General features: G+C 30.8%; 1 protein-coding gene and 1 long non-coding RNA gene across 7 annotated transcripts in view; both read left to right on the top strand.

Annotated features, from left to right (window-relative positions):
- Positions 1 to 877: 877 nt before the first annotated feature.
- LOC118183503 (tRNA-queuosine alpha-mannosyltransferase) overlaps positions 878 to 24,110 on the top strand; it is a 39,576-nt gene continuing 16,343 nt past the window's right edge. The window contains exons 1-5 of one of the 6 annotated variants that reach the window (XM_085812701.1): positions 879 to 1,159; positions 10,199 to 10,366; positions 12,305 to 12,568; positions 17,422 to 17,549; positions 22,128 to 22,272. In XM_085812701.1, coding sequence (XP_085668827.1) covers positions 969 to 1,159; positions 10,199 to 10,366; positions 12,305 to 12,568; positions 17,422 to 17,549; positions 22,128 to 22,272 — 896 coding nt within the window. In that variant the 5' untranslated portion in view covers positions 879 to 968. Of the gene's footprint in view, positions 1,160 to 10,198; positions 10,367 to 12,304; positions 12,569 to 17,421; positions 17,550 to 22,127; positions 22,273 to 24,110 lie in introns of all 6 variants that reach the window. The other 5 variants (XM_085812702.1, XM_085812705.1, XM_035353074.2 and 2 more) reach the window with 5 other exon arrangements.
- On the top strand, positions 22,279 to 24,026 carry LOC146997950 (uncharacterized). Its single transcript, XR_015040170.1, has 2 exons — positions 22,279 to 22,559; positions 22,688 to 24,026. It is a non-coding gene; the product is annotated as an uncharacterized LOC146997950 (long non-coding RNA).

The raw sequence follows: 24,110 nt of genomic DNA, 5'->3' as shown, positions 1-24,110 counted from the left end.
TACATCGTTCTCCAACTTGAATATCTCCTACTGTTGCCATACACAGGTAGCTAAATTATACTAACAAAATAAGTAAGGCATTATTAACAAACACCAAATATATTACTTTCACTAAAATTTAATTAAAGTATTGTTAATATAGAATAAATAAATAATGTTAGAATCGTCAGCATCAAATATATCGCGAAATACTCGAGTTTTTCACAAATCTTAAGAAATTAAAATATCTATTACGTACACTTCAAAAATAATCCTTGACCTCTGCAGTCCTCACTTTAGCTCTAAAACGACAGTCAGAAACGGCAGCTGTCCAGCTGACAAAAAATTTCCGACGCGTCGATCTCTGTAATGATCGAGACGATGACCCCAGACCTAAGGCTCCTATAGGGTTTAGAGGGGTTTAGAGGAGCCTTACCCAGACCAAGACTCGCTCTCTGTCGAGTAGATAGCAAAAAAGGACCCGTTCTTCTATCTCGACGATGTCCAGACTAGGGCCCATATTCTCAAAATCTTAAAATTAGTTCACTGCTATGATAGTTCAATAGCATTTCGAGAGACGCTAAAAATCCACATGTATGGGGAGCTCTAAAAGAAGGAATAACAAGGCACGGAAAAAATAAACATATAAAGTATATGGGATCAGAATAGGCAACCTAAAAATACTTTAACATAGAACACATAAGGATAGCCATTTTCTGGAGAGCAATAGTTATTGTTATCGGTAAGGATAATGCTGCCGATACTTCTCTTGAGGATTAAAGGAAATTGTGCCATAAAATGACATCAACCAAGAAGTCCAAGGAGATTTCACCTAAAACTCAAAAGGCGTAGGTGGTTTTGCGCTGATAAGAGAATTGTATCTCAACTCAGCTTAGTTGGTGGTCACATGTTTTTAAATTTCAAAAAGCTGTCTGCTAACGTTTTGTATTGCTCATGTGCTTATTGTCTATTGTTATACAGAGGAGTTCATGTCTGGTAAAAGAATATTATTGATCGAACCCTTTTATGGTGGTTCTCATAAACAAGTTATTGATTTGATTTATTGCTTATTTCCAAGTATATCTTCTATACATACGATGCCGGCAAAAAAGTGGCACTGGAAAGCCTTGACTTCTCCACTGCATTTAGCTCAAACAATACCTAAAGAGCATGACTTCTGGTTGGTGCTTTTTTTTTTTTTTTTTTTTTTGAGTAATTTTTCCTTTAAAATATTTATCATATCAAACATTTATTTTCTAGCATTGCAGTTTGTTGAATACTATTATTTCTCAGTAAAGAATTATTAACAGAGAAAGGACCATGAATGCAGGTAATATTAAGACAAAAATGCAATAGGATTTTTTTTTTTTTTTTTTAATGAAAGGGCATGCTACAAAGTATGTAATAAATTCAGTTTTAATCAGAAAATGCCATATGAATTGCTACTTGGTTTGGTTTATATGACTATGGCAAAGCTTTCAAGGACTATCTGCCTAAGGGGAGTGATGCCCGTGGAGGACTTTCTAAGGGAAACTGGTTCGTATCGACTTTACACATGGGGAAAATTGTTGTTTTTAAAATTGGCATATATATAACATTCTCAAAAGAATTATCCACTTCTAGCAAAAATACATTATGGCAATATACAAAAAGAAAACTTTATTAAAGAAAATCAGACGTAAGAAATCTTACCACATTCTACCAAACTATAATAATGAAACTCTCTCTCTTTCAGATACATTTTTAACTCATTTTTTTTTTACAATTTAATATCAATGTTGCTAAAATATTAAAACTTAAAATTATGCTTTATAAACAAATACTATCAATTTCCCCCTTATTTGTATTTAAAGATATAATTTTAATCAGTCAGTCATGTCCATACTTTAAAAGTCCATCTTTTAATTTCACCCTATGTAGATACTTTTTTAAAATATCCGCTTCTTGATTTTGTGAACACACAAACTGAGGAATGATTTGATTCATTTCATATTCATTCTTAACAAAGAAATATTTTCTATTAATGTGCCTTGAACTACTACTTTGTTTTGGTTTTTTAATCCAATCTATTAATGCTTGACAGTCTGTTTTAATTTCTATTGGTTTGTCAATTAGATCATCTTGACCCAATTCTTCAAGTAAAAAGATGTACCATTTAACTTCACATGCACATTCACCGAATGCTAAAAGTTCAGCTTCCATTGTAGATAGAGCAATTATTCTTTGTTTGTTGCACTTCCAATTTATGAAATTTTTACCTAATTTAATGAAATAACCTCGAAATTATTTTCCATCTTTAGTGGTACACCAACTTGCATCTGATGTAGCATTTAATTTCCTATTGTCTGAAGTATACACTAAACAAGCATTTTGTGTTCCTTTAATATATCAAAATATCCTCTTTATAGCTTTCCAGTGTTTCTCTCTGGGATCTTGATTATATCTTGACAAATTACTTACTGCAAAAGCTAAGTCTGGCCTTGTGCCTGTTGCTAAGTGCATCAATGAACCTAATGCTTCTTGATATTTTGTCTTCAACACAGGTGGCGAAGATGCTATGTCATCAAGATTTTCACCCAATATTCCTGGAGTCTTGATAGGTTTACATTCATCCATTTCAAAGATTTTAGTTATATAGTTTTCTTGACTGAGTATAAGTTTTCCAGATTCTTGCCGGATGTCTATTCCTAAAACTTTTTGTGTTTTAGTGACTTCTTGTAATGTGAACGATTTAGATAGTTGAGATATGATGTCATTTATCTCAGAATTTGAATTTCCAATCACCATTAAATCATCCGCATATACTGCTATGATAAAATATTTGATCTTATCTTTATTAATATAAACACATGGATCTGACTTTAGTCTAGTTAAATTCTTTTCTTTAAGAACTTTACATAATTCATCATACCTGCATTTTCTGATTGTAGTAATCCATATATACTTTTGTTTACAAGATATACTTTGTTTGGATCTGATATAAAGCCAGGTGGTTGTTCCATGTAAATTGGTTTATCCAAGTATCCATTTAAATATGCAGTTTTTACATCGAAAAATCTTATTTTGTAGTTTTTGTAAACTGCAATCGATAGTAATGTTCTAAAGGTTGCAAGTCTCATTACTGGGCTAAATCCATCTTCATAATCAATTTCTTTTCTTTGATTAAATCCAGTTGCTACTAGTCTTGCTTTGTAAATTGTTTCTAAATTACCCTTTTCATCCCTTTTTGAGAATATCCAGTGGTTTTTAATAACTTTCTTATCGATGGGTCTTTCAACTAATTCCCAGACTTCATTAGCCTTCATTGAACTCAATTCTTCTGTCATTGCATGTAGCAGAATTCACTTTCAGCAGATTCTATAGCTTCATCATACGTCTTAGGTAATCCTTCATTTGTATTGTATACTACATAATCTTTTAATTTTTCTGGGGGCTTCATAGTTCGCGCTTGTCTTTTCTGTGCAGAATTTCCATGACTATCATTTCCAGGTTCTTCATTTATTTGTGGATACTCAGTTGGCTTTTCCAATGAATTGTTATCATCATGTTCATCATCACTGTTGGATGGCAAAATTTTCTCAGCTTCTTCATCTGTTGTATTATCTTCTCTATAGTATCTGTCAGTTATTTCTGAATCATTTTCATTTCCATTAGTTTGTTCCTTATAAAAAATAATAAGTTCTTCTAATATTTGATTTTTATCGAATTTTAAATAATTTTCTTTTAGTAAAGGTGATCCAAGTTTCTGTTCATCAAATTTTACATCTCTCACTTCTTGAATTTTATTTAGTTCAGGGATGTAAATTTTGTATGCTTTTCTCTTCATGCTATAGCCTATCATAATTCCTCTTTTAGCTTTTAGATCCATCTTTCTACGTTTTTCTCGTCTTATATGAGCATATGCTTCACATCCAAATCTTTTAAGATAAGTAATGTTAGGCTTGCGTCCTTTATATAGTTCATATGGTGTAAACCTTTTATCATTTTTGTGACTCCGTTATTCACATGTACAGCTACTTTAACGCTTTCAGACCAAAATTTTATTGGTAATTCGGCATCAATTAACATAGTTCTAGCAGATTCAATTATAGTACAATTAAAATGTTCAGCTTTTCCATTACTTTCCATAGTATAAGGAGTTGTATGTTCATGTTTAATTCCCATTTTTTCAAAAAACTCTTTTATATTTTTAGCTAAAAACTTACTACCATTATCACTACGAATTCTTTTTAGTTTCTTTCCTGTTTGTCTTTCTTCTTGAATGATAAGTTTGATTAGAGCTTCTGAAGTTTCACTCTTCTTCTCAGTTGTTATCACAAATATGAAATTACTGTAATCATCTACCACTGTTAAAAAATAACAGCTTCCATCTACAGTCAAAAGTCTTTAATCCGGACTCGTCGGGACTTCGGCGATACCGGATTATCGATTTTTCCGGATTATAGATCATCAGTTTAAATCCGATAAGATGGCATGCAGAAATTATAAAATTAAAAATATGAAACAGTAATTTATAAAATAATGAGCAATTATGATCTAAAGGGTATCAAAATTTACAAAAAAAGAAGCTTAATATTTATTTGTTTACTTTATTAAACATTTCTTTCAACCGGCGCATGCGTAAAGCATACCTTACGCATAGCCGAAATTAAAAAATTGCAACCAGAAAACTATTTTATTTGTATTCGTGATATTTATAATGACGAGGAATTTGATTTAAATCATATCAAAGACGGAGTGCATTGAGATTAAATACTACATTTAGTAAGGAATTATAATCCGAATAAAATAAAAACATCTGCCCTGAAGATAACGATAGTGCTGACAGATCAACTTCCAGTTCATTGCACGCCGCAACGTCCCCCCCCATGCAGAGCAGCGTGAAATTGATAAACAGATTTCGGAACGGTTAGATAAACAAAGGAAAACCTTTATCCATTTTTTGTAGCAATTCGTTTTTTGTTTGATGGACATCGAAACATACTTTCGTTTTCTAGATCCTTTGGGAGCTCCAGCATCTGAAATTCTATTTGACGTAATCGAAAGTTCAAGCTTACAAGCTTACTTTAATAAAATTGCTCTTACAGTCTGCAAAAAATAATAAGCCGGATCCAATTCGAAGATTAAGGAACAACGCAATCATCAACATTAACTGAAATAGATAATTAGATAATTTTAGCTTATACCGTCCGTTATACATTAAATGCGCACGCGAAAACGTTTTCTGCGCTTGCGCAGTCGTAAATGTCTTGCGCGCACGCGTAAAACGCCTATGTGCATGCGTCAACGCAGTGCATGCGCAGAAAGATTTTAGCTTTGAGGTCCGGATTATAGATCATTCCAGATTATGGGTGTCCGAATTAATGACTTAATTAATTATTAAATTAATTTTTGACTGTATTGATTTCTCAATTGGTCCAACTAAATCTATGTGCCATAATTCTAAAATATCTTCAGATTGCTTAAATTTCACACTTTTATAAAGATGTTCATGTTATTTTACCTAATGTACAAGGTTCACAATTGTTTTCAGAAATTTTTACATTTTCTAATCCAATGACCGATGAGTGTTTTTTCATTTCTATCAGCCTTTGATAATTTGTATGACCTAGTCTCTGATGCCATAGTACATCAATTACATAACTAATTTTAGCTTCTTCAACAATATTTCCTTCAACTTCAAATTTATTTCCATTTCTGTTAGCTATATAAAGAATGTTTCCCTGTTTATTGATCACTTCTGCTTTATTCTTGGTAAAAATTACTTTTAAAATATGATCTACAATTTTTGATACTGACAGCAGATTTTCATTTAAATTCGGTACTTGCAGAACATTTTCTACTCTCAAGATGTTCTTATTTCTATCAGTTTGCATTTTAATGTTACCAATACCAACTGATTTGATCATGGCCCCTTTTTTCAGCCGTCATTATTTGTCATTCTTCATCTTTAAACTTAGTAAATATTTCTCTATTAGTTGCCATGTGAGATGTGGCTCCTGAATCAATAATACATTTAATTTTTCTATTCTCTTGTTCATTCATTTTATTCTTTCCATCATTTCTATCTTGATTAAGATATAAGCTTTCCATTTTCTTAGATACTTCAAATAAGCATGTAGCTGATTCATATTCTCTTTCCTTGCTTGACATTCTATAAGTTTTATTTGTTACATTTCTCTGCTGTCGGTGTTCTTGTTTAGTTTTCAATTTACATTCAGTTGATTTGTGGCCGAATTTTCCACAGCAAAAGCACTTTATACTATTACAGTCAAAAGTCCTTAATTCGGATACCCATAATCCGGAATGATCTATAATCCGGACCTCAAAGCTAAAAACTTTCTGTGCATGCGCCGCTTTGGCACATGCGCACAGGCGTTTTAGACGTGCGCGTAAGACCTTGACTACTGCGCATATGCGTGTGCGCAAGTGCAGAATACGTTTTCGCCTGCGTGTTCAATGTATAACGGACGGTGTAAGCTCTAATTATCTATTTCAGTTAATGTTAATGATTGCGTTGTTCCTTAATCTTCGAATTGGATCCCGCTTATTATTTTTTGCAGACTGTAAGAGCAATTTTATAAAAGTAAAATTGAACTTTCTATTATGTCATATAGAATTTCCTATGCTGGAACTTCCAAAGGATCTACAAAACGAAAGTATGTTTCGATGTCCAACAAACAAAAAGTGGAATTGCTGCAAAAAATGGATAAAGACATGAAGAATGTGACAGAGAGGTTAGTGAAAACGAAAAAATTTCGATTGACAAGTTAGTCGGTATTCTCGGCACAGCAATTAACGGGACTTGAACAGCGGAACTTTGTAACTGAACAAGAATTTATGTCTGTTTATAGAATTAAAGAGAAAGTATTATCACATAAAATGAAGCAACTTAAACAACTTACATTGAAAGAAATGTTTAATAAAGTAAACAAATAAATATTAAGTTTTTTTTTTTTTTTTTTTTTGTAAATTTTGATACCCTTTAGATCATAATTGTTCTTTATTTCATAAATTACGGTTTCATATTTTTAATTTTAGAATTTCTGCATGCAATCTTACGAGATTTAAACTGATGATCTATAATCCGGAAAAATCGATAATCCGGAATCGCTGAAGTCCCGACGAGTCCGGATTAACGACTTTTGACTGTATTATTATTTTGACATTCTTTTATTAAATGTCCTAATTTTCCACAATTAAAGCATCTTCTTTCATATTTTGATTTTATCCAGTTTTCTTTTGCCTTAGAACTTACTTCTATTTCTTTTTCTCTTTATTTGTTTTTTCCTTCTGTTTCTTTTAAAGCTTGTCTAATTGAAGCTAGATCTTTCTCTTTATTGCTTTTAATAATTTTAACATCAAATTCAAATTCCTTTCTAAGTCCTTCTAGTATGAAGTAAATTAATTCTTTATCTCTTATTTCATCTCCAACTTGAATACTTTTACTTTTCAGAATTACAGCTCTATTCATATAATCATCTACTGATTCATTTTGACTCATTTTCAGTTGAGCTAATTCTATTCTACATTTGATTTGAATACCTTCTGTTCTTGCCGCCATTTCATTTTTGATTTTCTCCCATAACTTCTTTGCGTTCTATTTATTTGCATATTTTAATGCTTGTGGAGCTGTCATAGTTTGATTCATTATATTTCTTGCTATCGCGTTATTATCACCCCATATTTCCCAAGTTTTTATTTCATTTTCGAAATTAACATCATCCTTTTTATATGGTTATGGTGGTTCATCAGCTTCTATCACACTTCTCCATATTTTTAAACTTCTTAATTAACTTTCAATTCTGTTGGCCCAAATAAGATAATTATCGTCACTTAATTTTTCTATATGACTCAGATTTATCATACTATATGCCATATTTTCTAATTTATATTTACTAATTATAATACAAGTCTAATTTATCTCTTAGAGAAATTGGCGATTTTGTTAAGCCTAAACAACATCAATGTTCTATCTGAAAGTTTATTAACAGAGGGGGCAACCACACTCTGCTACCATATGTTGGTTTTTAAGATTGGCATATATATAACATTCTCAAAAGAATCATCCACTTGTAACAAAAATACATTATGGCAATATACAAAAAGAAAACTTTATTAAAGAAAATCAGACACAAGAAATCTTACCACATTCTACCAAACCATAATAATGAAACTCTCTCTCTTCCAGATACATTTTTAACTCATTCTTTTTACAATTTAATATCAATGTTGCCAAAATATTAAAACTTAAAATTATGCTATATAAACAAATACTATCAAAAATCATGAAAATGCTCATGTTCCCAGTCTGTTCTTTTGGGATTCAAATCCCGAACTGAACTACCAGTGTTCAGCAACTTTAACCCTCGACCGCTGATGGTCTCTATATCAGTTTCTATCTTAGGATTTTCATTATTTTAATTTTTGTATTTAAAATAATCTACCAGTCAAACTGTAACATAAGAAATACTGATAAATACTTTTCACTATAATTTTTATGTTTGTTATCTGGAAAACATCTACGCTGTTTAGATTCACATATCAACCTTTTAGATCCATACAAAAAAAAAAAAAAAAAAAAAAAAAAAAAAAAAAACAGTATAATGAACGATCATTATAGTGGAAATAAGATTTATGTACTCATCAGGGGACTTTTTTTATGCAGGTTATTGTAATGAAAAGTCACTATAATAATTAATGGTCATTATAGTAAGCATTAACTGTATTTTGCAGTGATGGTTCAGGTTTGCTTGCCTTGATTCTATGGATCTGAAATTTTTGTAATTTCTAAAGTAATTACAGTCAAAAGTCGTTAATTTGGACACCCATAATCTGGACCTCAAAGCTACAAACTTTCTACGCATACGTCACATTGACGCATGCGCGTAAGACCTTTACGGCTGCGAATATGTGTGTGCGCATGCACAAAATACATTTACGCATGTGCGTTTAATGTATAATGGATGGTATAAGCTAAGCTAAAAGGATCTAATTCAGTTAATGTTGCAGATTGCGTTGTTCCTTAATCTTCGAATTGGATACGGCTTATTATTTTTTGCAGACTGTTAGAGCAAGTTTATAAAAGTAAGCTTGAACTTTCAATTATGTCAAATAGAATTTCCGATATATATTTACTAATATGTAAAGGATCGACAAAGCGAAAGTATGTTTCGAAGTCCATTAAACAAAAAGTGGAATTGCTGAAAAAAAAAATGGATAAAGGCATATCCTTTGTTTATCTAACCATTCCGAAATCTGTTTATCAATTTCACGCTGCTGTGTGGCTGTGGTGGTGGTGGGGACATCGCGGCGCGCAATGAACTGGAAGTTGATCTGTCAGCACTATCCTTATCTTCAGGGCAAATGTTTTTATTTTATTTGGCTTATAATTCCTTACTAAATGTAGTATTTCATCTCGATGTACTCCGTCTTTGATATGATTTAAATCAAATTCCTCGGCATTATAATTCACTTCCGATAGCGAAGAAAGTGACACAGAGGTTATTGAAAACGAAAAAATTTCGATTGACAAATTATTCGGTATTCTCGACACAGCAATTATAGGATTTGAACAGCGGAACTTTGTAACTGAACAAGAAATTATGTCTGTTTATAGAATTAAAGAGAAAGTATTATCACATAAAAAATGAAGCAACTTAAACAACTTAAATTGAAAGAAATGTTTAATAAAGTAAACAAATAAATATTAAGCTTTTTTTTTTTTTTTAAATTTTGATTCCATTTAGATCATAATTGTTCTGTATTTCATAAATTATGGTTTCATATTTTTAATTTTATAATTTTTGCATGCCATCCTACCAGATTTAAACTGATGATCTATAATCCAGAACCGCCGAAGTCCCGACGAGTCTGGATTAACGACTTTTGACTGTATTAAGATATATAAAAAGTTACCCAAAGACAAATATATACATATTTAATAACAAAATACAGATAAAAATTACTTTATTAATTCATTAAAATTAGAAACTAAATACAATAATATGGTTTGTAATATATTTTAAAAACTGTTATGTCTAGGATACAATTATTTGATCTTGCACCTTTTTAACCCATAGTCAGCTTTTTTATTTGCTTATAACATGCATATTATGTGTATATGTATGCTTTTGACAAAATAAAATTTGCATGATGTTAAAAAATATTACAGTTTATTATATTAAAAAAAAATTAATTTTTTTTTTTTTTTTTTTAGTGTTTTATTTGCAAGTTCTGTTCTACCTTTAGCAGAATTTACAGCCTTAAGACCTGATCTTGCTAGGTTGCATAAAATTGTATATTTTCATGAAAATCAATTAGTATATCCAGTTCAAGAGAGAAAGCAAAGATATTTTCAGCATGGTTATAATGATGTATTAACATGGTAAGTCCAGTATTTTGTTTGTGCATATTGCAGAAATTGGATAGCTAATGACATTTAATTTATTAATATTACTAGCTGTTGTATTATATGTTATGTAAATTAATTTATATATTGAGAGAATGATTTTCGTGTAAAGGCTAATTATTTAGATAAAGTGTGATATGAATCACATTAATTTATCTAAACAATTTTTTGTTGCCATTATTTAAAAGAAACTGTTGGTTAGAATAAGAAACTTTATATACTATTGAATTTCGCAAAGAAGGAAAACTATCATATTGACTAGAAGATGGCCTTATATTTTAAGAAAATCTTGCATTTCTGAAGGTTTATTTTTTTGAGGACAGAAAGCTTTCTTATAAGATGATGTCACATGATGTAGTAACATATGAAGAAATTTTTCAAGAACCAGACATTTAGAGACAGATATCTTAAACAAGAAAATTTATTAAGAGGGGAAACTAGTTAAAGGCAATAGGATAATTAGTGAACATCTTATAAACTGCCAAAATTATCAAAATATAATTTACAGATATCTGCAGTCATATAAATTTATTATTTTAGTATAAACATTCAATTTTGGTAAATTGATTGATTGATTAATTGATTAAGGCAGAGCTCATTCAGAGTATCTGTTTGATTTTGCTAAAAGTAACTTGTTATAGAATGTGCCTTCTTAGCACAATGCATATAATGAATCATAATTCCATCAATTTTCTGTATGATGTAAGGCTACATTTTCAGTAGAAGTCTGCAGGTTATAAAACATATTAACTCAGATATATTTATTAATATGACTCTCCTTATAATGGTTGAATAAAGAAAATGCAGTGTTGACACTTTCCATTAACTAGCAATAATTTTTAGTTGATCTAAAAAATGAATTAACAATGCTAGGTTTTTCAAGTATCCTCCTTTCGCTTGTATAAAAATTTCATAGTTTTTATGTATTGGTATTTTTCATCAACTTGGTTTATTCAGAAACAATTCATGTTGCTTTCATTAGATTATTCCATTGATTTAGATATATTTATATTTTCTTCAGTTATGGAGCAGAGTAAAATAGTCTAAATTTTTTGAGAGAATTATTTACAAAGTCCCAATTAATAATCATTATTTTATTATTCATATTTTACTTGCTTCTTAGAAACAAATTTTAAATTTTGAATTATTCTATCCAATCATAAATCCAAAACTTTTTGCAAAATAAGAAAACATTGTAAGATTTTACTATGCATATAATAAGTATAGTTTTTTTCATATTTCAACCAACATCTTTTCCCAAAAATATCAGGAAATGTTTCATTCATTTGAATTATGCATAATCCCATACTTCAAATCAAATTCTCCCTTTTCTTTTTTCAAATTTTAAACATTAGTATTGCTTTTAGTTGATAAATTAAATCATCTTTTTATACACTGCACTGTGTTTTCTAAATATGAAAATCTTTCTCATTAAAAAATAAATAAATACAAATTTAAACAATAATAAATAAATTAAAAATCTGTCAAACAATCGAAGGATTTTTTGAGCTATTGAAAGATTATGTATTTGAAATTAGAAGGAATTTTCGTTTAATTTGGATAATGAAAGTAATAAGCAAAAGGTTTATGATTAATTTGATTCTAATCCTTCAACTTATATGGTTATTTATATGCAAATTCTTTTCATGCAATTTTTTCTTACATTTTGTATATCTGATTCTTTTATAAAACTTTTTTTCAGCCTTATATATATAATTAGAAACATTTTACAACATGGTTTTTTAAGGGGAAGGTAAAAAATACATAAAAAGAGGGCAATGTATGTTACTTTATTATAGGAAGTCTTTTTTTTAGGGGGGGGGTCAATCTTCCAAAAATTGTACTTTTGTCAAAACTTAAAAAATTCTTAAAAGAATTTAATGAAGTGAATTATAAATTAATTTTTTCTTGCAGTTTAGTAGCTGACAAAGTTTTGTTTAATTCATATTTTAATAAGGAATCATTGCTCAGCAATTTGTCTACTTTTTTCAATATAATGCCAGACTACAGACCAAAGAACCTGGAGGATTTAATTCGGCCTAAATGTGAAATTTTGTACTTCCCTATTGACATTCCAAAACGTAATGTTAGGGAAAGTGGTGCTGTCTTCCAGAATTGTAGTGAAAAAAGGAAAGAGAAATTACAAGAAAAACTCCACATTGTTTGGCCTCATCGGTGGTATGTATTATATGTATTTTATGAAATTTAAAAGTCAGCTGTTAAGCTATTTTATGCCTTTGCATTTTTACTGTTATTTTTTTGCATCATTGCCAAATGATCATAATAAAAGCATTTTAATAATTAGTTTTATTTTACAGATTCAAAAGTCATAGGCTTCTTTAAATACCTAACATACTGTTATTTTCCAGTTCTTTAATATACCTTAAAACACCGATTTTGATTAATTATTTCATTATTCTGGTGCAAATTTTTCAAATTACTTTAAATTTGTGAACATATATTGATAAAAAGGTAAATCTTAAATTTTGTTTCTAAAAATAGGACTGTATCACAAGACTTTGTTTAGAGCTAAGTGATCTGATTTATATTTTCTTCAGTGGAATGAATGCAGAATGTGCAGAGTTTGTAACAATTAATTAAAAATGAAGGTCAAGCTATTTTTGATCAAACCTCTCTTAGTTTTTTATCAATAAAAAATGAAAGATGTGTTAGAAGTAATTACAAAGAAATAGAAACACTTGGAGACTTAAATGTTAAACATTATAAACATAAACACTTTTGTATAAAATCATACTTTAATATGATTAAGGTATAATAATACCATAGAATGTTTCACTTATAGATGGCTCCAGCTATTTTGTTCTACCTTTGTAATATACAAGGTAGCTGAATGTAATTTTGACATTTTGAGAGACCTTCAGTGTATCACATGACAACAAATATTGAAAATGGCTGCTTCTTTTCTGAAGACAGCTGGTATCTCAGTGCTTTATATTTGCAAACAGTTCCTTGGGCTGATTTGCCAGTTGCAATGAAGATGATTTCTGAAGTGCACATGATTTACTTGGCATACACCAACAAGCCCTATAAGACCCCTGCAATGTCCTAGGAGAATATTTTCCTATAAAAACCCTAACAAGCCACATAAGAAATGTGGGGAAAGTCCTGAGATTTGAAGGCTTTGGACATCTTTGAAATGAAGCTGGTTATAAATGTTGTCAAGAGACATTTTGAATTCAGCATATATTCTTTTGGAAAGAATAACTGAATGTAAATGTTGGAAAGATGACTCAATGTAAATTACCTAATCACCAAGCTTTCCTAAAAAAAGAGTTAGTGAATGAAACTACAACACTATCAATACACACATATATATATATATATATTTTTCTTTTTTTCCAATAAGTCTTGATATTAGGATACAGTGTTGTTACTCTCATCTTGACAGGGTATTTTTTGCACATTCTAAAGATAATGAGTTTCTTTAAATATTTTGTATTATCTTGAAAAGACTTTAGATACCCAAGTCTGCAGTTCTTGAAATAATGCACTATCCAGGAACTGAAAGAAATTTTTATTCCTGCAATTCGCGACTCATTCAGCTGCAACTAATGACACATTTTACTGCTATATTCATTAAAATATTTGCAAATGTGGAATGTAGGATTTACAGATGCTGGCAGAAAATAACTGATCATATCCAGTTTTTGTCTGCTGTGATATATTGGGTGTCTTTTGTACTGCTATAATTGTTATCTAACTACTTTATATACTATTACATCTGTAAGTAAACTATAACTCAAGATCTCTTATTAGAAATGTATATATATATATATATATATATATATATTTAACAAATATTCTCTTATACATATAAAGTTATTTCAAATTTATATATATATTTAAATTTATATATATATATATAGAGAGAGAGAGAGAGGTCTGTCTGCAATGTAATGGGACTGTCTAGTTACATAGAATAAAAAGACATTATTTACTATTTATGGCAAATGGATAGTTTATCTCCTTCATTCTATTTCTCATTAGCACTCACACATTGACCCATTCTTATTTTCCATTGTACAAAGGCATGTTGCAGTTTGTTTTCTGATAACTGTCTTAATGGCTATGACATTTTCATCTTAACAGTTTCCAATGCTTCAAAATAGGCTCGTTTTAGCACACATTTTACTTTTGGGAAAAGAAAAAGAGTGTAAATAAGTGGAATAGAGAAGATGTGTCAAGGTTGCACTCTGTTTTTCAACCAAAATTTGCTTCTCAGATTGTGCTGTGTGTGAAGGAGCATCATGTTGATGCTGAATGAAACCATTTGCCAGATTTTTGGGATTTTTTTCTAACTCTCAGCTTAATCAACACTTCCTTGTAATAATGCTTTCTGCCTTCCTGTTTGCAGTTTTAGGTTAACAAAATTTTATCCAAAAATGAGCCTCATTGAATTTGTTACAAGCAGTCTTTTCTGTTAAATGATGTGTCGTGCTGTCATCTGACACCAGTATCAAATAGAGGTTGTTCACTATAAAAAGCAGTTACATTGCCTGAATGATGGTGCAATCATTATTATTGTTTCAGGTAATGTAAAACTAATTTTATTTCAACCACTAGAATATGGTCCAGTTAGCATGCAAGTATATGTGTGTTTGTACAGAATACAGAATGTATTCTGTTTTTTTTTTTTTTTTTTTCTTTTTTCCCCACACCTGTGTATATAATGCAAAGATAGAAACATTAAGAAATCTCTTGAAAGATTTAATATATTTTATTTAACTTTTGTAATTTTTATATGTTGTTGTGCAAAGTAAATTCATACCCCTTTTTAAGAAAGCATATCCTTGAAGTTATGTGTTATATTATGATATCATGTGTTATATTTGTTGTTATGTTAGAACTAATTCAGGATACTGTATAAACAAAGAATCCATTTATGTGTAATAAACCCAGTTTATAATAATAAGGAGTTTTTAAATGTTTCTTAAATTCCTTTTTCAGTTTTTGTATTTTTATGAAATTTTGATTTCTGTTGAACTTGTACTTACTACAGTTATGATGAATTATCATCTTTATCCTATACAACTGAAATTATTACAGGATATAGTCAAAAGTCGTTAATTCGGACACCCATAATTCGGAATGATCTATAATCCGGACCTCAAAACTAAAAACTTTCTGCGCATGCGCCGCGTTGACACATGCGCATAGGCGTTTACGTGTGTGCGTAAGACCTTTTACGACTGCGCATATGAGTGTGCGCAAGTGCAGAATAGGTTTTCGCGTGCGCGTTTTATGTATAATGGACGTATAAGCTAAAATTATCTAATTATCTATTTCAGTTAATGTTGATGATTGCGTTGTTCCTTAATTTTTGAATTGGATCCGGCTTATTATTTTTTGCAGACTGTAAGAGCAATTTTATAAAAGTAAGCTTAAACTTTCGATTATATCAAATAGAATTTCCAATATATATTTGTTAATATGTAAAGGATCTAAAGCGAAAGTATGTTTTGAAATCCGAAATCTGTTTATCAATTTCACGCTGCTCGGCAGGGGGATCGCCGCGGCGGGCGCGTAATGAATTGGAAGTTGATCTGTCAGCACTATCCTTATCTTCAGTGCAGATGTTTTTATTTTATTTGGCTTATAATTCCTTACCAAATGTTGTATTTCATCTCTATATGCTCCGTCTTTGATATGATTTAAAACAAGTTCCTCGTCATTATAATTCGCTTTCGATAGCGAAGAAACTGACAGAGGTTATTGAAAACGAAAAAATTTCGATTGACAAATTAGTTGATGTTCTCGACACAGCAATTATAGGACTTGAACAGCGGAACTTTGTAATTGAACAAGAAATTATGTCTGTTTAATAGAATTAAAGAGAAAGTATTATCACATTAAACAAAACAAAACTTAAACAACTTACATTGAAAAAAATGTTTAATAAAGTAAACAAATAAATATTAAGCTTTTTCTTTTTGCAACTTTTGATACCCTTTAGATCATAATTGTTCTTTATTTCATAAATTATGGTTTCATATTTTTAATTTTAGAATTTCTGCATGCCATCTTACGAGATTTAAACTGATGATCTATAATCCGGAAAAATCGATAATCCGGAACCGCCAAAGTCCCGACAAGTCCGGATTAACGACTTTTGACTGTATAATGTAACTAATTGGTTATTTAGGGAATTTAAAAATGAAAGAATCGTTTCTTGTGAAAATAAATGCCACTTTCATGTTAAATGCTTGGAAGAAACTATTTAATTTGGTCATAAGCTAATAAAAAATCTTAGACATAATAATAACACTTTCTTGAGTCATGAGGATTTTTGATGCTGGAAACATGAAAAATGTGCAGTGCGCTCGCTGGGACTCAAACCCTGGACCTTTCGAATATGTGCTGAATATGCTTCCAATTACTCCATGAAGGTTTGTTGAAGGGAGGGGAAAAATACCTTACATACTTCCTCTTTCTGACGAATCATCGTTCACCAACTTTTAGATCGGATGCCACTTGTAGAATTATTAGGCATTTTTTGTATGCTGGAGACATGAAAAATGTGCATTGCCTTTGCCGAGATGTGGACCCTGGACCTCTTGAATGTGCTTTGAGTATGCTTCCGATTATACCACGAAAACTTGTGAAAAGGAGGGGAAAAATACCTTACAGCTTGAATTTCATTTGCGTTTCATAATGGATTTAAACTCTGAGTTATATTTATCTATCTTATATAGAGAGAGATCTATCTTATATAGAGAGAGATGTATATCTTATATCTCTATATAGAGAGAGATCTCTCTCTATATAGATATAAGATATACATCTTATATATAGAGATAATATATCTTATATATTATTTCTTGGAGTTATATATCTATGTTACATAATATCTATATATTATTTACAATTATTAGAAAAATTTTTCCTGTCTTCTGAAAAAGACAATAATATATTAATAATAAAATAATAGTAAAAAAAGTTTTATGCATTTCATGTGCTTTATAAAAAATTATATTATTAGCAAAATACAATAAATTGATAACTGTATTTAGGGAGCATGACAAAGATCCTGAAACATTTTTTTCTGTCATATTCCGCCTTAAAGATTCTGGTGAGGACTTTTATTTATCTGTTATTGGAGAAACATATTCAGAAAAACCAAGTAAGCTCCCATGCTACCGTAAGAGTTTTTAACTATTTTTTCTCTAAACAGTTTCAAATTTATTATTATTTAAACATATTTTCTATGTTCATTTATTCTGCTCATACATTTTTAAATTAAATACTCTTAATTGCTTTGTGTATGCATATAATATGCGTATAGGGTGTTCATTAAAGGTCCACTTTATTTCTTTATTTATCTATCCTTCCAATTATACAAACCCTGATGACGTATGTTAAAGAATTATTTTAATAATTCTTTAATTTTTTTATAAAGTCTTTTTATAAAACCTGTAGATCAAAATGCTCAGTTAGAAAAATGCTTGATGCTTTCATAACTGTAAGAATATTATACCTTTGAGTATACAATTCATGACAAAATTACTGGCTATTCTAAGCAAATTTTTGACCAAAATTAAACCTTCGTTGGTATTTTCTCTGAGTCTTAGGGAACAACTATTGAATAAATCAATACTGATGAAACCATATTTCATTAAATGAACATTTTGTAATGCCTATTTTTTTTTGTAACTTTGTAGCAGCCCCTGTGTAATTAATTGCTCATATCTCGCCTGATCTGATCCATTTATAACTTTTCAGGGGTTATTAATTTGTCATCTTTTATAAGCTTTTATAAGTCACCTCTCTTGAACATTTTCTAACTGAGCTTTTAACTAAGCTCTAATTAAGAAAAGTTAAATTTTGTATTTTCAAAACAGTTTTACGCCCTAGTCAAGTAAATTTCTTTAGCTTTCGCATTGGGTTGTTTGGAAAGTAATGTCGTTTTTCCCCAACAGAGCGCTTAATTCTATTTTTTCACAGCCAACATCATTATATATTTTGACAGCTGATATATCAAGCTTGTTTGTGAGGAAGTTCGTTTGATTCTACGCTGTAGTTTTGGTTGGTGCCGTTTCAAATATGGAAAATAAAAAGCAGCATTTTTCAGCATATTTTACATTTTTACTATCGAAAAGGTAAAAATGCTGTTCATGCAAGAAAAAAATTATCCAACGTGTATGGAGATGTATTGACAGAACACCAGTGCCAAAACTGATTTGCAAAATTTCGATCTGGTAATTTTGATCTTGAAGATGCACTACTTTCTGGAAGGTCAGTAGAAGATGATGAAGACTCAATAAAGACATTATTGATGCAAACCGGGGAATAACAACTTGTGAAATCGCAGAGATTAAATTTATCAAATTCGACAGTTCATGGTCATTTTAAATGCCTAGGTTTACTCTCAAATCTCAGCATATGGGTTCCTCATGTTCTTAAGCTCTCCACCAGCTTCAGCGGACCTTCCAGAACGTGGTGCATCTTCAAGATCAAAACTGCACTGGCATTCTGTCAATATCTTCTCTATACACATCGGATTTTTTTTTTTTTTTTCTTGAACAACATTTTTACCTTTTTGATAGAAAAAAAGTAAAAGATGCCGAAAATGCTGCTTCGCACTTTCCATGTTTGAAAGGGCACCAACCAAAAACTGCTGCTTATCATCAATCCAAATTTTTCTCAAACAAACCCTGCTATATCAGTTTAAAAATATATAATGACTATGCGGCTTAAGTTGGCTGTAAAAATACAACTAAGCCCTCCCAGAAAACAACAACAGAAATTTACAATGTACTAATTTTCATTAGTTGAATCTATGTTACTCATATGTTAAAAATTCTCCGTTATTTTAATTTTACTAGGGAATTTATAAAGATGAAAATTTTAGTTTTCTTATTAAATAGCAGAATTGGAAAAGGAGCACAGTTTATTTGACTGTGAACCTTTCATTTTTATAATTTCCAAATGCACTGAAACCTCTCATAGCAGCCACCTTCCAAAGAAGATTACTTTTGAGAGTGATCAATGTTCCTAATTAATTAAATAACTATTTTGAATGTCATTTACATTTGGTTATTTTAGATGACCACCTCACCAAAGACCCAAATAGTCTGCAACTTAGGTGATCCTTTAAAGGAGGTTTTAATCTGTGTTGTGCATCTGTAATTATTTAAAAAATTTTACAATAATTTATTTTCATGATAAGAGGGTGCGGTAGAGCATATAATAGTATGATTTTGCCACTTATAATATGTTACTTTTAATTAGGAATTTAAAAGTCATTTAATTGATTTGATTTAAACCATAGAAACAATAGCCATGAAATTAAAGGTCGACTCGCTGAATTCCTTAAGATTCATAAAAAACATGCAAATGATAGCTTACTTGCATTGCAGTCTCAAATGGCTTAAAAAAAATGAATATTGTATAGTAATGATGACATTCTTTACTATCGCGAATGGGGGGGATGGCAACAGTCTCGAAGTAAAGTATAATAACTGCTTTTTGTTTATTATTCTATATATACCAGAGAAATGCTTTTCATTGGTCAGTATTTGAATGTGATGCCGATCAAATGTCTGCCGTCCTGCACCACATATTCTTGCAAGCCACTTTATAAGCTGTCCGTTATTGCTGGAAATGTTAGTTATAGCAATTAAGGTTGCTATTAGTATGTAGTAGAATGGAAGGTTTCACAAATATGAAGTTAGCAAATATGCAAGTTTCTGGAGCTGCTGGTTATAATGACCGATCCACTGTGCACCTGTACCGTTAGCGCTTACCGATGAGGCTTATTCTGAACCATCAGACGTTTGCATGGGTTCCTATGAGAGACATGCAATGAATCAGGGACAAATGGCATGCACCTCCTGAAATCAAAGATATGGTGCTTTGTCATGCAGAAAACACTCCACGTGCCAGCATACCACTAACCACTACTCGCTTTGATGTTTTTCAAACCACCATCTGGAGGATTCTAGACTCAAACTAACTGCACTTACATTATGAGCAGCACATATAGCTACTGCAACCTGATCATTACCCACAAAGGGGTGCTTTTGCTTAATGGTACCTGCAAAAGACTGTGGCGGGCCGCCTTTTTCCAGCTTGCATCGTTCACAAGTGAAGCATATACTTCACCAGGGAAAGGTGTGACAATGCACATAACTCGCATGTGTGGGTGGTGGAGAATCATGATGCTACCCGAATATGTGCAGTGCAACACCGATTTGTGGTCATTGCTTTGCCTGGCACTGTAGAAGGACACTTAATAGATTCATATCTCTTGCCTCTTCATTTAGACAAATGGTGTTATAAGATTTTGTTTTTGTTTTTGGAGAAAGTTTGCCTGAATCGTTGAATGAGCAACAGATCCAGCAGTCATGCTATGGTATATGGTTCCAGAGTCCTAGTCCATTTCAGCTGTTTGGGAGCACTTAAATGTACTTTGATGGTATGATTTTGATGTAAAAATGTATTTTGATGGTGCGATTGCTGTACATATCCTCCATGAATTCCCCCTACCCGTATTCTCAGGAAAGATCTGGTATGTGATACACCCATGGATAGTGAGGAGGATCTTATCGCACCCATTTGCGTAACTACTATGGCCTTCCGAAAGACGTTCTCAGGATTTCACAACATCTGTGTTTCCATGTGACACCGATATAAGGCTTATGTCGCAGCTTGTGGTGGAAATTTCCAACACCTGTGACCTTTCTTAATGTCAAAACAGAAGAGAAACACTCTAAAGGAAAACATAAAATTAGCAAAGCAACAGCCTTGTGTTTAGCGTAAATTTAGTCAAGAACTCAATCAATTTCAAGGGCAACCAGGTACAGGCCCCTCTTTATCAGGAGCAAAGAAATCTTTTGCAGTCTTGCAGATTTCTTTGCCTCTGAAGAAGAGGAACATGTACCTGTTTGCCATCGAAATCGGTTGAGTTCTTGACTAAGTCTACATCAAACAAAAAGTTGTTGCTTTGCTAATTTTATCTTTCTTAATATCTCAGTTGTTACATTTTCACGAATAAAATAATGTTCTTATATGGTATTCTTACGTTTCTGGTGTTCACTGCACAATTACAAATGATTGTAGCAGTCCCGAGCCTGCACAGCTGTCTGATCTTGATTTGTTTTGATAAACCTATTTCTCTGCAAATTTTTATACACAGTAGTAACTGACCTTGCATATTCTTGACAATGTACATACACACACACACATGTATATAGTCTATAAATTATTATGCATAATATGATTTTAGGTTTTACATCAAGTTAAGAATTTTCAGCCAAAAAATATTTTATCGTATTGGAATGATTTAGTTTAAATTTTTATTACTGTAATTGTCATGTTGTAGAAAAAAATTGAGTGTATGAAGAAAAATATGTTTCTTTGAAGCAGTTTCGAAGAAAAATACATTTTTAAAGCTCTTTTAAAAATTAAGTGCTTAAATTTTTAACCAATTGACTATTTCTATAAGAATTGCATGCAGTTTTATGTAGACTAACTATCATTTTACCAAATCAGTGTTCTTGGAGATATGTCTTAATATGTAATGGAGACAGCCTCCAAAATTGACTGGAAGAATGTATGACAGTTGATTGATAAATAGCATTCTTGTAGCCATGACTTGGATAATAAATGAAAAGCAGTTGTTTGTGTATGGTATACTTTTATTGATATACCATGAATTCTACCACACCTTATATAATTGTATTTCTAAAAAAATGTTTCCTGTTATCTATTTTACCAGAAATATTTGAGGAGGCTGAATTGCGACTGAGAGAGAATATAATTAACTGGGGCTACAAAGAATCGAAAACAGAATATTTTCAAGTGCTACACTCTGCTGATGTTGCTGTTTCTACTGCAGTTCATGAATTTTTTGGAGTATCTATGTGCGTTTTCTTAAGATGTTTTAATTTTGTGATATAATACAGTTATACATTTAACTTTATTTATAACTTATTATTTTATAATTTAGTTATAATATGTAAATGTGTAGAATTTCATGAAATACACCATTTGGGGGGGGGAATGCATTCCTAGAAAAACTGTCCGATAATCTCAAAATTTTGCATGCAGGTATTTCTTAGCCAGGTATGCTAATGATAGAAAATTCACAGCGAATCAAGCACATAGAGCAGGTACAAATCTCATGAGTAGTACTTCAAGCACATACAAGGTACATTACTTATTGCTTTGTCATTTTGCATTGTAGATTTGTTGCTTGTATTAGGAAATAACATAACTTTGAAGATCCATTTAGTGATAGTACAATTAGTTTGATAGATATCACTTTACCCCTTTCAGAAAATCGATTGATTATACCATTGAATGCCTGGTATAAGGATCAGAGTTATGACACAGTCAGACATGTGTCTCAACAGGGCAACTAGGAGGACTGTGGCAGGCCTAGGATGTCAATCTCTTGGGAAGATCATATGTGAGAGGCCATAAATATATTGATAGCTTTGCTATATTTGCAGTTTAAAACTAACTCACATTTCCTGGATGTTAAATGCCTTGGAACACTCTTGCAAGATGGCTGTTAGCTGTTGGAACAACTCTTGCAAAGTCTGTTAGAGCCACAAAACTGCCAGTATTTTGGATTGGAGCCATGATGAATAAAATTTTTACTTCTCAGATGGCAGGAGAACTCTGATTTGAGGAAGTATGGCGCAATATATATTTTTATTGCTATTTAAAGAGTTATTGCTTATAATACTTAGTCCCTATCTTTTGCCACTCTTTAATTGCACAATGATGCATTGATGATATCTTGCGACTTTTCGTATTTCCATTAATATCACATTCAAAATAGCTTTCATTGGCATAAGACAAATGTCTGTGTAATGACATCTTACCTTGGCCTGCTGTATTTCCAGATTCAAACATGTATGGGATATGTTAAGATGTCAGTTACAACGATCTTAAAATGCACATGAACTACCTAAGTGATTACAAAATATGTAGCAGCAAATTTCATAGTACATTTAACTTCATAGGAGTTCATATCAGACTAATATCATCATGCATTGTTCCCGAAAACAAGTGTACCTGTTAATATATAATCATTCTAGATTACATTTGCTCAATTAATTGACTGATTGCTGTGTAGTTTTAATAATCTCACTTCTTTTATCAAGTTTCATCATGAATGAATTATATTTATAGGTGCATGGATTTTTTTAACATAAATTATATTATCATAATATGTAAGGATAGATATTGGATTCATTAATAAAAAGTAAAATGTTTTTCATTTTAGAATTAAAATTTTACAGCTTATATCGTTATCTGCTTTATTTCAGAAGGTGCTGTAGTACTTTTTTTATCTGTACTGACTTAACAACTTTTATTTTCATATGATGGTAGTAAAAGTGTTATCAAATTATAGTTTTTTACATGATGTTACAAACTATAAAGACATTGTATTTATGCTTATGGAAGTAACACAATGCACTGAAATTAGGCTCATTTATGTTCATGAAACTATGGAAATAACAGTAAATTAAAACATTGTGTTATGAAAACTGAATCAAATGTCTGTACAAAATTTAAAGTACACAAGCAGAAAATATATATGAGCAATAATTCTTTCTTGATTCAACGTAATTATTATTGATAATAAACATGAGTTTTTTTTTAAGTGTAATATTTATTTATGTTATACTATTTTTATGTACATGTTCATGGATATGTGATAAAATGAAAGAAATAATTTGATGTGAGA

The sequence above is a fragment of the Stegodyphus dumicola genome, chromosome 3 (assembly GCF_044657685.1).
Source record: "Stegodyphus dumicola isolate Sdum_Otavi_A_Nest chromosome 3, ASM4465768v1".
Classification (NCBI taxonomy): domain Eukaryota; kingdom Metazoa; phylum Arthropoda; class Arachnida; order Araneae; family Eresidae; genus Stegodyphus; species Stegodyphus dumicola.
The sequence above is the reverse complement of the archived record's forward strand: the minus strand, read 5'-3'. Positions and strand labels throughout refer to the sequence as shown.